Source organism: Capra hircus, chromosome 26, assembly GCF_001704415.2.
Source record: "Capra hircus breed San Clemente chromosome 26, ASM170441v1, whole genome shotgun sequence".
Lineage (NCBI taxonomy): Eukaryota > Metazoa > Chordata > Mammalia > Artiodactyla > Bovidae > Capra > Capra hircus.
The window spans coordinates 42,802,443-42,818,021 of record NC_030833.1 but is presented as its reverse complement, the minus strand read 5'-3'; the positions used below and the strand labels follow the sequence as shown (position 1 = coordinate 42,818,021).

At 41.0% G+C, this 15,579-nt stretch overlaps 1 protein-coding gene across 2 annotated transcripts in view; it reads right to left on the bottom strand.

Moving 5' to 3' along the window:
* LOC102183481 (neutral ceramidase) overlaps window positions 1–15,579 on the bottom strand; it is a 104,103-nt gene that overhangs the window by 46,134 nt on the left and 42,390 nt on the right. For both annotated transcript variants that reach the window (XM_005698167.3, XM_005698169.3), the window contains 3 exons: window positions 10,081–10,257; window positions 9,688–9,815; window positions 8,497–8,574 (listed from right to left, as the gene is read on the bottom strand). In XM_005698167.3, the coding sequence (XP_005698224.2) occupies window positions 8,497–8,574; window positions 9,688–9,815; window positions 10,081–10,257 (383 nt within the window). The remainder of the gene's footprint in view (window positions 1–8,496; window positions 8,575–9,687; window positions 9,816–10,080; window positions 10,258–15,579) is intronic.

Below are 15,579 nucleotides of genomic sequence, written 5' to 3'. Positions count from 1 at the left end.
GGGAAGATCCCCTGGAGAAGGAAATGGCAACCCACCCCAGTATTCTGGCCTGGAAAATCCCATGGACCGAGGAGCCTGGTGGGCTACAATCCATGGGGTCTCAACAGTTGGACATGACAGTAACTAAATCATACCACTGAGTCCCAGGATTACCAGATGATTTTAAATTTTGTTTTATTTTGATTCACTATTGAAATTTTTGGAAATATACGAAGAAAAGGAAGATTTTTAAAAATAAGCACCAAGCTTGAATGCTAATATAAATTATGACTCTGGGTGACAACAATCTGTCGGTATAGGTTCACTGATAAGGAGAGATAAGAAAGCCCTCCTCAGTGATCAATGCAAAGAAATAGAGGAAAACAACAGAATGGGAAAGACTAGAGATCTCTTCAAGAAAATTAAAGATACCAAGGGAACATTTCATGCAAAGATGGGCTCAATAAAGGACAGAAAGGGTACGTGCCTAACAGAAGCAGAAGATATTATGAAGAGGTGGCAAGAATACACAGAACTGTACAAAAAAGATCTTCATGACCCAGATAATCACGATGGTGTGATCACTCACCTAGAGCCAGACATCCTGGAATGTGAAGTCAAGTGGGCCTTAGAAAGCATCACTATGAACAAAGCTAGTGGAGGTGACGGAATTCCAGTTCATCTATTTCAAATCCTCAAAGATGATGCTGTGAAAGTGCTGCACTCAATATGCCAGCAAATCTGGAAAACTCAACAGTGGCCACAGGACTAGAAAAAGTCAGTTTTCATATCAATCCCAAAGAAAGGCAATGCCAAAGAATGCTCAAACTACTGCACAATTGCATTCATCTCACACACTAGCAAAGTAATGCTCAAAATTCTCCAAGCCAGGCTTCAGCAATACATGAACCGTGAGCTTCCAGATGTTCAAGCTGGTTTTAGAAAAGGCAGAGGAACCAGAGATCAAATTGCCAACATCCGCTGGATCATGGAAAAAGCAAGAGAGTTCCAGAGAAACATCTGCTTTATTGACTATGCCAAAGCCTTTGACTGTGTGGATCACAACAAACTGTGGAAAATTCTGAAAGAGATGGGAATACCAGACCACCTGACCTGTCTCTTGAGAACCTGTATGCAACTCAGGAAGCAATAGTTAGAACTGGACATGGAACACAGACTGTTTCCAAATAGGAAAAGGAGTATATCAAGGCTATATATTGTCACCCTGCTTATTTAACTTATAGGCAGAGTACATCATGAGAAATGCTGGGCTGGAAGAAGCACAAGCTGGAATCAAGATTGCCAGGAGAAATATCAATAACCTCAGATATGCAGATGACACATCCCTTATGGCAGAAAGCAAAGAGGAACTCAAAAGCCTCTTGATGAAAGTGAAAGAGGAGAGTGAAAAAGTTGGCTTAAAGCTCAACATTCAGAAAACGAAGATTATGGAATCCGGTCCCATCACTTCATGGGAAATAGATGGGGAAACAGTGGAAACAGTGTCAGACTTTATTTTTTGCGGCTCCAAAATCACTGCAGATGGTGACTGCAGCCATGAAATTAAAAGACACTTACTGCTTCGCAGGAAAGTTATGACCAACCTCGACAGCATATTCAAAAGCAGAGACATTATTTTGCCAACAAAGGTCCGTCTAGTCAAGGCTATGGTTTTTCCTGTGGTCATGTATGGATGTGAGAGTTGGACTGTGAAGAAGGCTAAGCACCGAAGAATTGATGCTTTTGAACTGTGGTGTTGGAGAAGACTCTTGAGAGTCCCTTGGACTGCAAGGAGATCCAACCAGTCCATCCTAGAGGAGATCAGTCCTGGGTGTTCATTGAAAGGACTGATGTTGAAGCTGAAACTCCAATCCTTTGGCCATTTCATGCGAAGAGTTGACTCTTTGGAAAAGACTCTGATGCTGGGAGGGATTGAGGGCAGGAGGAGAAGGGGACGACTGAGGATGAGATGCCTGAATGGCATCACAGACTCAATGGACCTGAGTCTGAGTGACCTCCAGGAGTTGGCAATGGACAGAGAGGCTTGGCGTGCTGTGGTCCATGGGGTCACAAAGAGTCGGATACAACTGAAAGACTGAACTGAGACAAAAAATTATTAGATATAAAGGGAATCACTACAAAAAACAAAAGACACTGAGATACATGGAGATAGCATTGTTAACATTTTTCACAGTATTTTAAAGTTTTTAATGCCCATAGTATATGAGACTGAGAATGGAGAAGGCAATGGCAACCCGCTCCAGTACTCTTGCCTGGAAAATCCCATGGCCGAAGGAGCCTTATAGGCTGCAGTCCATGGGGTCACAAAGAGTTGGACACGACTAAGCGACTTGACTTTCACTTTTCACTTTCATGCATTGGAGGAGGAAATGGCAACCCACTCCAGTGTTCTTGCCTGGAGAATCCCAGGGACGGGGGAGCCTGGTGGGCTGCCGTCGATGGGGTTGCACAGGGTCGGACACGACTGAAGCGACATTAGCAGCAGCAGCAGCATAAGACTAAGAAAGCATCTATCTTTACAGAATGACCTTTTAATTGTGCATATTTCTTATCATACATTCTAAGGAAATAGGCAGAAGAAAATGTACCTGAATATCAACCATGGTTGACTTTGGGAAGTAAGTCCAATGTCTTCTGCCAGTTATGACAACTGGCTTTTATAGCTCTGGTTTCTAAACTTGGGACCTTTACATTAACAAGCATGATTAATCTGTTATCAGTCAACTATCATCATCCTTGTCATCAGAAAGCCCTTATTAAGCACCTTCACTTTACATAGGGATGGACTAGACACAGAAGACTCACTACACAACCAAGGCCTACACTCACTTCACTGGAATGAAACAGCACAAATAAGCTGATGGGAAAGTTGGAGCAGGAAGACAGCATCAGGCTTCACAACAACATAGAAGAGGAAAGAGAAATTCAGGATGCAGAAAGAGAGTGAGGCTCCAGGAACCAGAGTTTGAAGGCTAATGGAGGATATATTTATAAAGACATGAGGCAATGAGATGGAGAGAAGATAAGAGGTCAAGAAAGGCTGATGAAGGGCAGTCACTGAGATTTCCACATTTGTTCTTGGTGTGAGGTTAAGCACACTGAAAGGAGAATGCAACAGGGAGGATAGCAAGCCATTGAGAATAAATAATTCTCAAGTAATCCTGAAAGTCATAGGCAGAGATCATAGAGAAGGTTTACACACACATACGCACACACCCCCCCAAATGAGCTCTATAAGTCAGTATCATTCAAATGAATTATTTTCATAAATTGTGTTTTTCTAAGTGTGTGCAAAAATTCTTCAAATAGGTTAAGCAAATTACCGTCCCTTGCTATCTTTTGAAAATGTTCCTTGAAAGGCTAACCCCCTTCTGTAATGAAAGGATTTGCAATGCATAAAACAGAAGGCAATAGAGAAATCATTCAAAACCCTGCTCAGACCTTTCTTACAGCTCTGACAAACAGAAGCCATGCCATACTGACTCCTAGAGGGCTAACGAGATGAGAAAAAAAGGAGGGTCCATGCCACTGCTGCATAATTGAGGAAGGAAGCTTGGCCAATGCAATGAGCTAGGAGAAGGGAAAAGAAGTGAGACAGAAGCTGTCCTGCTGGACTACCCGTGAGAAGAGTCAGTGCTCCCAACTACCTCTCCCAGAGCCACCTGCACTTTTCAACTGTATAGGAAGGGACTGTCCACCACCCAGAGCAGCCATTCAGATGAAGTGCCCGACCCTATGACTTTCTGTTTGGTGCAGACATTTGAAACATGTTTGAAACTTTTTATTTTATGTTGGAGTACAGCTGATTAACAACGCTGTGATAGTTTCAGGTGGACAGCAAGGGCACTCAGCCATGCGTGCACACGTGGCGTGCGTCCATTCTCCCCCACACGCCGCTTCCAGCCAGCCTGCCACATCATATTGATGTGCTGTATGGTAGGTCCTTACTGGTTATCCATTTTAAGTATAGCAGTGTGTACATGTCCACCCCAAACTGCCTAACTATCCCTTCTGCCTATCCTTCCCCACTGGAAACCTTAAGTTTGTTCTCTAAGTCTGTAAGTCTGTTGAAACCTGTCTTGTTTTCTCCCTTCATCGTTCAGGGTCTCGCAGAACTCATCGTCATCTCCGCTGGTTGACTCCTTTGAGATGCCTTTGAGAATCTCCCAAAGTGAATTTCTGACTTCCACACAGCTTATATTTTAATTCAAAACATCCCAAACATGTTCTCCACATTTGGGGAAAAGTCATTTACTGTGTCTGCATACTACTGTATGTAGTGTTAAGTCATTCAGTCATGTCAGACTCAGAGACCCCATGGACTGTAGCCCACCAGCCTCCTCTGCCCATGGAATTCTCTAGACAAGAATACTGGAGTGGGTTGCCATTCCCTACCCAGGGATCGAACATGGGCCTCTTGCATTGCAGGTAGATTATTTACCACGGCAGCACCCAACAGTAGTATTAGGCAAAAAGAAATATTTTCCTTATAGACTGATCAACCGAGGCAAGTGTTGGACAATTGTAGAGGACTTAATGGTTTATGAAATAATTTCATACACATGATTCTTTCATTCTTCAAGTCACTATTCTTCCTAACCCTTCAAGAGCCCCAATTCCCAACCCCAGCTTTAAATACTTCAGTGATTTTCTATTTTTTTGTATAAAGACCCAAATATTTATCACGGTGTCTAACCTCTACCTCTAACTTTTAATTCACAGCACCCTACCTCACTGTCCTCTGTACTTCGGCCACACAGACCTTCTATCAACTCCTCAAACGGGCTATATTACTTCTGCACATATTTTTCTGTGTTAAATGCTCTTTTCCACCCTCACATTTTGCCAGTCAATTCTCAACCTGCCTTGGTTTTCAGTTCCACTGTCTTATCCTTGGGGACAACTGACATCTGCATGTGTATTCAGTCATGTCTGACTCTTTGCAACCCTTTGGATTATACCCTGCCAGGCTCCTCTGTCCATTGGGATTTTTCAGGTAAGAACACTGGAGTGGGTTGCCATTTCCTCTTCCAGGGGATCTTCCTGACCCAGGGACAGAACCCATGTCTCCTGTATCTCCGGCATTGCAGCTGGATCCTTCACCCACTGAGCTGTCAGGGATGCCTTTCCCAACTTCCTGATCAAGTCAAGTCACTTCACAGCTCTGCATACCTTCCTTTTTCAGCACTCAATGCAATTATAATTATACATTGGTTTATATCACTATTTGATCACCTTTGTCTCCACCAATAGACTATAGGTTCGATAAGGAGCAATACCTAGGACATCGATTTTTTTCTCATTAGTGTATTCTATAGTACTAGCTCAGTTCATGACGCATGTATTCTACAAAACTTTATAAATAGATGAATGCATAAGAATCTGTATGTGGAGGGACGTTATCATATTATACATCTACATTTGAGAAATGTAAAAGTGGAGTCTCAGATTTTAAAGGATTTGCTCAAGAAGCACAGACAAAGGTATTTGACTTCTGACTTTAGGACCTTTTACTAGAAATGAATCGTTTCGAGGACTGGAAAGCACTGCCTGGCATGTAGTAGGTGACTGGTGCAGACTTTTAAGTGAAGAAATGAAAGTAGCCAAGAATAAATGATGAACTTCAACATGGTTTTCATAGTGAATAGTCTTGGCCATAACATTGGGCAGGTTGCATCACTTTTGTAGGCTTCAGCTGAAATTTAAACTCGGTGACTTTATACTCTGTAAATCTGAGATGCTGTGCTTCCAAACTCCTCATACCTTGGGATTCTATCTCACAGCAGGTACCTACATATGGTGGCTGAGTTACTTAGCAGCCCAGATTTGACCTTATGTTTTGGATCATTTTTAATGTATTCAGAGAGCCATTATCCCTCTGCAACAAGAGGCAATTGCAGGTGCAATTACATCAAGGATAACATATGGGAGCTATAGAAACAATAGAAAGTTATGGCAGGATGTTAAGCACAGCAGATGGAGAAGCATCATTATAACCTTGACAGTTGACCCTGGAACTTCCAGATATATTATACAGTTACATGCAAGGAAGCAAAGAACATCTGGCCCCCAAAATATCATTGAATGTTCTCTTGGCATTGTTTAATGACTCAGAAACTAATAAAAGGGAATCATGAGTGGTCTCAGTCATTCAGCCAAGAATTAGGTAGAAACTATAAGGGAAAAGGCATCTTCTTTTTCTAACAAATTTGAGGATTTTCCATCTAACTAGTCATACATATGTGTTCTTATCCTGACTGTCTCCTAACCAAATTCCCCCTGAAGGTGCTCAAAAATCGAGAGGTAGCTTGCCTTTCCAGATTCATCTCTCACCCACTCCCTGACCTAAGCCCATACTCTGGCCTCATCATGCAGTTTTCTCATGGCCGCCTGAGAAACCCATGGCTCCTTCAAGTCCAGTTCAAATGTCATTTCCTCTTTGAAGCCTTCCACTATGCTCCCAGGTAGAGCTCAGTGCCTCTAAGATCCCAGGTGATAGCACTGACAACCATCTGATTTACATTATGATTACTTGTCTGTCTGCCTCTGTCTCTTTCTCCAGCCCTAACCATCCCACTAGCCTGTACGACTCTTGAAGATAGTGTCTATGTTTGATTCATAACAAAATACCTCAAGAACATAATTGCACGTCTGATATTTACGAAGACTACTGCGTTAAATGCTAGGTGGCAACTAATCAAAAGATGAATTAACTGTACTCAAAGAAGGAATTCTAATACATCAACCCACATAATAATGTTTATTTTATCAGGGAATTTTTAGTGACCTCACTTTAACCCCAAAGAACTAACTCCAATGCTAAGAAATTCAAGCACACCAATACGCCAACAATGGAATTTTCAGAAGAGGTACTGTATTATTTACTTCTTACCTTTCAGTTAAAATTATGAAATTCTTTCTATGTCAGGCACAGAACTAGAGTTTTGCATGCATTATCTCATTTAATCTTCAAAGAATCCTAAGAGGTATTATTACTAGTCTCATTTTCAAACAGGATAGTTTGACATATAAGTAGATAAATTACTTTCCTCAAGACCCAGGGTTAGTAAGTGACAGGGCTGGGCCTGAATTCAAATCTGAAAACCTGTACCTAAGGCTGAAACATGAGCTCCTTGCCATCCTGTGTTCTCCATGCAGTTAGGACCACCCCTAGTATCTGAACTGATTAATCATAATCTTTAATGTTTTTCTTCACCTCTTATTACTTTCAAGTTACTTAATTTTACTCACATAGAAACTTTCACCTAGATATTTTATAATCCTCCCTGATAGATCCCTACTTCCTTTACAAAGTTATTATCAGTATTTAAGGACTCATTTCATCCCTCAATTTTAGAGTAAGAAAACAGACAGAGAAGTTAAGAAACTGGACCAAAGTCACACAGCTACTAGGAATGAGAGTCCAGAGTGGACCCAAGCCATTTGACTCTGGCACCCATGTGCTAGCATCCACTTCCTTAGGGCATTCATGCATCAGTCTGGAAGTCCACTGGACAAAGTGTCTGGGACTGTTACCTACCCAGGCAATTCCTTAGCCAGTTCAATTACAGCCACCAAAATCACACAGGAATACAAATGGCTTCTTTTCAAAGAAAACAGAATCCATGTGTTTTCTTACATATGAAATGGAGCCCGCAATCTCTGCCAAGCTGTGATTTTACCTCATCGGCTTCCATTAGGTGGTCTCGGTTCTGCTTTCATCACTAATTGGCCTTGTACTGCGTTAGACTTAACTTATTCCTTTTAGACGGAGAAGGCAATGGCACCCCACTCCAGTACTCTTGCCTGGAAAATTCCATAGATGGAGGAGCCTGGTGGGCTGCAGTCCATGGGGTCACAAAGAGTCGGACACAACTGAGCGACTTCACTTTCTTTCTATAGTTCCTTTTGGAGAAGGAAATGTAAACCCACTCCAGTGTTCTTGCCTGGAGAATCCCATGGACGGAGAGGCCTGGTGAGCTGCTGTCTTGGGGTTGCAAAGAGTCGGACATGGCTAAGCAACTAACACACACACACACACACACACACACACACACACACACACACACACACACACACATATTCCTTTTAGAAAAACACAGGTCAATAATCTCAAACTCATAGTCACTTGCCTGGTTGGTCAGATTGTTTTCTCATTTCCAATTGATCACTGTCCTCTATCTACGATTATCTTGATAAAGTAATAATAACCTCCACATGAGATCTTGATACAGTAATAACCACTAGCATTTACTGAGCCAATCATATGTCAGACACTGCTTAACTCCTTTACTCAGATCCTTCATTCATATAATCCTTTTGTTAGACCTAGGATGCTGAGAACCATACCTGAGGGCCCATGGCTGGATCCCAGCTCCAACTCCACCACTCAGCCTATTCTTAGCCTCTGCTGCCAGTATTCTGGTCTCTTTTTTCCCTCTCTGTCATATAAAGAAATTTATCCAGACAGAATTTTTTTTAAAAAGTAAACAGTACCTGATAAGACCCAGCTCTTCTCCATTCAGATCTACCATTTTCAAGAGCACCATTTCCTTGTCTGTATTTGAAGAATACCTAGTCAGCAAAATAAACACACTTAGTGAGTTCTAGGCTAGAGCCTGGCCCTTGTGTGTGACAAAGCAGAAGCTGACACAAAAAAACAAAATGACTCTCAGTAAGCAAGGTTCCCTGGCACCTATAATCCTACAAACTGCATCCAGGGTCTTATTTCTTAGCTAAAGAAATGTTTGCAAATGTGACCAAAGTTAGGGGCATAGGTCAGCTAACTGGAGATGAAATATACATTTTTGAAATATTATAGGGCATATATTATTTCTCATGGAAAGGATTCGTTTTTGAAATTTCTACTTATATCAAATTTTAGTGAAATCTCTTAAAAAGAGCAGGGAATGTGCAAAATCAAAAGCATGCCTGACCTGCAACTTACAGTGTTCTTTTATGTCCTTTGAAGGGAAATCAGAGTGTATTTTCTAAAAACCAACTCCTTTGAAATTTATCAAAAAACATGTAGACAAATGTAAAATATCAGGTTGGACTGAGATATTATTTTATTCTGCCATAGTAACCAAGTACTTCTCTTCTGTCAAAAACCCAGTTTATCACATTAAAAATTTTTTTAAATAATGGCCTTTCTTAAGTTGTCCCATTCAATTATGCCAGTTTTATGGGTTGCTCTTCATGCCAACTTCTTTATTCTTTTACCTTATCTATCTTGCTACATTCCCCTGGACTAAAATGATTTCTTCTGTATAATGTAATAAAAAGAGCTATTCATTAATTGAACAAATATGCATATTTTTATATTTTACAGATGAGAAGCTGAGAGCCAATAAATTAAGGTTTAAGTAAATCAATAAAGGTCACACAACTACAAAGTGATCAAGACAAGACCACAGGTGCACCTGATTTGAAAGCCCAGAGTCCTTCAAACGTTCACATCCAATTCCCACAGCCAGTAAAGTGGGAAGATGTGTACACAGGTTTTTCTGTGCTTCTACAGTCTCATTTCTGGTTGTCTTAGATTATAGACATGCTTTTAAATTATTTCAGCTTTAATACTCTTTCAGGCTTCACTATATCCATCAACTAACAACCCTGTTCTTAAATTTTGTTGATAGTTCCTAAAGGAAAGCACATGCATTTCATTCCCATAACTGGCCCCCTCACCTTGCTCTCTCTGACTGTGGATTCCAAAGGTAAGAAGTAGGACTTCGGTTGATCTGTGCACCATCCACAGTCCCTTTATTGATAAAGATTTTGCCTGGTTTCATATTTGTGTGTGCTATCTCAATGCTCTATGGGTTAAAAAAGAAAAAAGTTGTAAAGTTAGAAATCCTAGTGGGCATAAGAACTTAGTTGATATAAATAGAAGAGCCCTGTGGACAATTTCTTTCATCTCCAACTTATCCCTACTATGGGATGAAAGCTGGAGAGCCACAGAGCTGGTGTCATTCTGGGCTGGTATCCAAGATCCTATAGGAACTCTGTATCATGAGAGACCTCTCCTAGGGTGCTGTAAGCAATGCTAAACAACAGTTGCCTCTAAGTCCCCTTGCCTACCTTCACAATGCCAGCGACCATGTACTCAAAAGTTCGATTGCTAAATCCTTCACTGGCAATTACAAATGTTGTGTACTGGAAATATCCTGCTGGACCCGAGTGTGTATGAGTGCCACTCAGAATAACATTGTCTCTTCTGTACAGGGAGCCGTATTTATTCTGCAGCCTGCTCAGGACCTTGAAGAAAAAAAAGAACAATCAGAACTAAGAAGAGGAATAACACAGGTGCTTAGCCTGAGAAAAAGCTCTGATGAGGCTAATCACTGCGTTGGACATCCCCATCACGTGACCTTTCACTCTGTGCTTGAGTTCATCATCTCAGTAACAACGACGTCAACAACAATTGGCAACTGCTAACATTTTATAGATTCTTGCTGTGTGCAAGCACAATGCTAGGTATTACATCATGCCATTTAAAAATCTTTATACCACCACCCAGAGGTAGGCGTTTTTAATCTTATCTTTTAGCTAAGAACAGTGATGCATCCAGAAGTAAAATAAGTTGCCCAGTGATATAATAAATAGCAGAGTCAGAGTCTAGATCCAAGTCTACCTGTAGACCTAGTACTCTCATCAGTTCGTTGTCCAGACACTGTTTTAAGCACTAGGGATATATGAAGTCCCTACCCTGAAAAAGTTTTTATTCTAGTGAGGGAAAGATAAATATGTAATATTATATTACAGAGTGATAAATGCTGAGAAAAAATATTGCTAGGTAAGGAAAAATAATGTGATAGGCATTAGTGAGGAAAGATCTTTCCACAGATGCTACCTTTCATCAGAGGCTTAACCAAAGAGAGCAAGGTGGTCAGGCAATACCAGAGTTGGGTGGGGCAAGCACCCTGGGAGCAGTGAACAGACAGGGAAAAAGCCTCTTTACTGTCTCATTTCCCACAATGAAGAACTCAGTATTCCCAGACACAGACACTTACACTTATTGGTCTGGGAAGACCACCTGCTATGACCTGAGAACACCCCAGCAACCCTGTGGGCAGGCCCATGGGGAAAGGAATCACCCTGCCATCATTAACTTGCTGGCCATTTGGTGAGCAACCATAGAAGGTGATCCTTCAGCCTCAGCCAAGCTTCAAACACCTGCAGCTGCAGCCAATATCTTGAGTCAAACCTCATGATAACAAAAGTAACGATAGTGACTGTGGCTCTAACACAAGTCAGACTCACCCAACCCAGCCATTCACCAAAATCCTGAGCAATAATACAAAATTTTGTTACTTTAAGCCACTGAGCTTTCTGATGACTTGTGGCACAGCAGTAGATACCTTAAAGAGTCAGTAAGTGTTCATTGAATTAGTCAATGAACATCCAAAGAAATAATAAATAAGGTCTTTGGAGGATATACACACATCAAGAAAACAACAGAAAATTAGTGATGTTGCCAAGTACCTATTTTTCTCTCTCTCTCTCTCTTTTTTTTTTTGGCTAAAATGACTCTTTTTATTGAAGTATAATTGACTTCAAACTACTGCATTAGTACCAAATACCTATTTCTAATTTTGCTTTAATCATCTGCAATATAAAGTTTGGTATCACTGTGGTTTGTGAAAGATGTTTTGACTTTTTGTGTCAAAAATTATTAAAGTGTTCCAGCAAAAGTGTCAATCCCAAAGCAACCTTCCTCGATGTAAGATACTATAACCTAATACCAGGGACAATGGTGAAAACTCATTTATGTCAGAGCTGGCAAATACTGCTTATCTCATACATTTAGTCCTGTTCGTGGGTGGCTACTATCAGAAGTAATGTGCTGAGAAGGATTCTGAATCCAAATCTGGGCTTAGCAAAAAACAGTACTTTTGGGGTGGGGGTGGCATGTCATGGGGCATGTAGGATCTTAGTTCACTGACCAGGGATCAAACCCAAGCCCCCTGCAATGGGAGGACAGAACCTTAACCACTGGACCAGCAGGGAAGACCCCAAAGAGTGCCTTTTTTGATTAGCAGTGCTGTCCACTTTGAGTATGGTATAGGCAATAGTATGCTGTTTCCCTGAAAGATAAAAAGAAAATCCTTATTTGTATCATCTGCCAATTTCCATGGTATAAATACTCTCACCATAGTGAATTTCAAGCTACCAAAAGTTTAACCACCAGTTCACAAAGTTTCTACATATTTAACAATCAACCCTCATGAGGTGGTACAAGCCCGTTCCAGCACACCCCAGGTACATAAGGAAACAGCAGCAACTGGTGTGTTACCTACTGAACCTACATAAACACATCCATTTAACTTCTTCTATTTTAAGTAAAGAGCTCCACCACCCTCATTCTAGTCATGTGGTCATTGAATCAGGAAGAGATATCACAAACCATCTAGTCTCCTTAACCTCTCCATGCCCCATAAACTGATTGCTAGGTTTACCACATCCACGTAAGCAACCACATACCAGGAAAATGTGGAAAGGAAATAGAAAGTAATTAGACCAACACTGGGCTTCCCTGGTGGCTCAGTGATAAAGAATCTGCACCGTGGGCCAATGCAGGAGACACAGCTTTAACCCCTGATCTGGGAAGATTCCCTGGAGGAGGAAATGGCAAACCGCTCCAGTATTCTTGCCAGGAGAACCCCATGGACAGTCCATGGAGGTCTCAAAGAGTAGGACAGAATGTAGTGGCTGAACAACAGTAAAGACCAACATTACAAGCCCACACTCTCCATCCCAGTGAGGTTCCATATTCTTTCTGTTTGATTCTAATTCCAGCCCAACTCTTCATCACTCTTACATACTCTTTTACACAGTAACTATTACTGTGTAATACCAGAGTTGGGTGGGGCAAGCACCCTTCTTCTTGAAGAAGAAATGTCTGTAGGGAGAAGGGGAAACCATCAATGAATGGACAACATGAAAGCATAAGCAAAGTTAAAAAGCTGATGTTCTACACTGCTATACTTAAAATGGATAACCAAGAAAGACCTACCAGAAAGACAGGGAGCTCTGTTCAATGTCATGTGGCAGCCTGGATGGGAGGAGAGTTTAGTAGAGAATGGATAAGTATATATGTATGGCTGAGTCGCTCTGCTGTGCACCTGCAGCTATCACAACGTTGTTAACTGGCTATACCACAATATAAAATAAAAATTTTATTAAAAATAGAAGCTGATAATTTTACAATTCTGTAACCAAGGCAAGAAGGTTGTGGAAAAGAAAGAACTGCCAGTCAACTTTAAAGCTCTAATGTCCCACCCATTTTTATTTCTAATGAACTGTAACAGGATTTTTAGAATTAAGTACATTCTATGCAGGAATCAAGCTCTTAAAAACATAGAAGTTATGAATCTTGAATTTTAAAATGAAAAGACTACAAACAGCTCACAGAAATCTTATCGTAAACTATAGTCTCTGAGATGAAGTCAGACATGTGAGACTTCTGGAAAAAAGAAAAAAATTGAAGACTCCATCATCTAATAACAATGCCTGCCAATAACTATTATAAGTAGCATGTTTCCTACTTCATGAAAGGAGGGGTATTTTTATCATAGACCTATAAAGTTATATTAATGTCTATAGCTCAATTGTCTGACTTCCGTTTCCATTCCATTTCCTATTGCTGACACTCTTGGAAACGTGACATAGAAAGAGCTAGAAAAGTCATTCTGTTTTCCTGTCCAGCATCACTGCTTAGAGATCTTTTCTTTAATCTTTTCTCCATGCTGAAAATGTTATCACTCTTAAAGGTGAGACTGAGAACCTGACTAAAACCGAATGTTATAATAAACTTAATGGCACTAGTCTAGTTAAGAGTTATTTTTCACACTTTCCCCTTGGATTAACTTGGGATAAGTAAGTGGGTTCATTTCAAAGTCTTTCCTCTGGGTCTCAGATTGCAGGGGGAAGTAAAAATTGGAAGAGATGGTTAAATGGTGCCAACTATTGACTGGATAGTGGTCTCTAACCCAACACATTAAATCCCCATCCCCTCCATACTCTACCCCCAAAGGTAGAGTATGGAGAGACAGAGGTTTGAAGTCTTATTTCTACTTAATGACCCCACCATTTCCCAATCAGAACCACTTTTGATTCCTCAGAAAAACAATATGGTGCTGTGGTAATGACCATACTCTCCAGCAGGAAGACGTCAGTGTTTGAATCCCAGTTCTGACGGTTTCTAGCTCTGTACCCTTGGACAAGTTACTTGGTCCTCTGAAACTCAGTTTCCCAATCTGTCAAATGACATAACAATAGTATATCCCTCATACAGTTTTTTGGAGGATTAAATGAACTAATGTATATGGAGCACTTGGAACAATACCTGATTTATCACAGGACTATGTTAAGCGTTAGTTCGTATGCCAACTCATCCCCAAATCATGTTAACATTTGACTTCCTAGCGCCGTATAGTCTCACTGCAGTCCCACTGGCTCAAGACTTTTCTGCAGCATTACACAATACAGGGGTAATTGCCAGGAAAAGTGGAAATCCTTCCTGCAGTGCTAGTTTCCCTTTTCAGTTCTTTTAGCCTTCTAACACCTTGGGAAATCTCCCCATACCTTATCCCCTATTTGAAATGCCTGGTGTGATTACTGTTTTCCCAACTGAACTCTCATCAGTAGAGCCTTGATGTTAACTTAAGGACTCTCCCAATGTGCGTCTTCACCTCTAGCTCTGGTCTATTTCAACCCACCTCAAACATCACTGTCTGATTAATCATCCTAAAGCAGAACTGTGTTTGCATCACTCCCTTGCAAACGTTTTCTAAGAATCTCCATCACCCAGAATCATAAACAACCAAGCATTCCAGAGACCTACAAATTATGACCAACATATCTTCCAGGCATTTCTCCATTTGCATTTCTCCCTGTGTTTCTGTGTATATGATTTGTACATGTACAAAGCAAGCTGTCCCCTTGATTTGATAGCTCTCTCCCCCAAATCAACCAATTCTACTCTTTCAGGGACTTCACAGGTGGTCCAGGGCCTAAGACTCCATGTTCCCAATGCAGGGGGCCTGGGTTCAGTTCCTGATCAGGAAACTAGATCTCACATGCTGCAAGCAAGACCCGGTACAGCCAAATAAATAAATAACAACAAACATTAAATAAATAAAACTACCCATTCAAGTGTCGTTTCCACTGCTCTTTTGAGTTACTCACTATAAGGGAGTTGCTCTGTCGTGAGGATATGGACAGTGAGGAAGTGGTCAGTAGCCACAAGACCGGATCGTCCTGAAAGAGGATCTTTTAGCCTACTTGAGCCTTCAGATGACTGCAGCCTCTGCCAACACCTTGACAGCCAACTACCCTAATTCAGAACCACCTAGCTAAGCCAGCTCTGAATTCCTCATCAACAGAATGGTGAGATAAAACAACAGGTGTTCATTAAGTCCCTATTTGGGAGGAGCTATTTATTACTCATGAATAGATAACTATAATAAACCATTGTCCTTTATTCCAATAAATTAAAGTTATTTGCATATTTCTGGTACAGTCCTTCCTCTAATCCCCCAACCAGGTAGTGAGTTCATCAACATGGCTTATGATTCA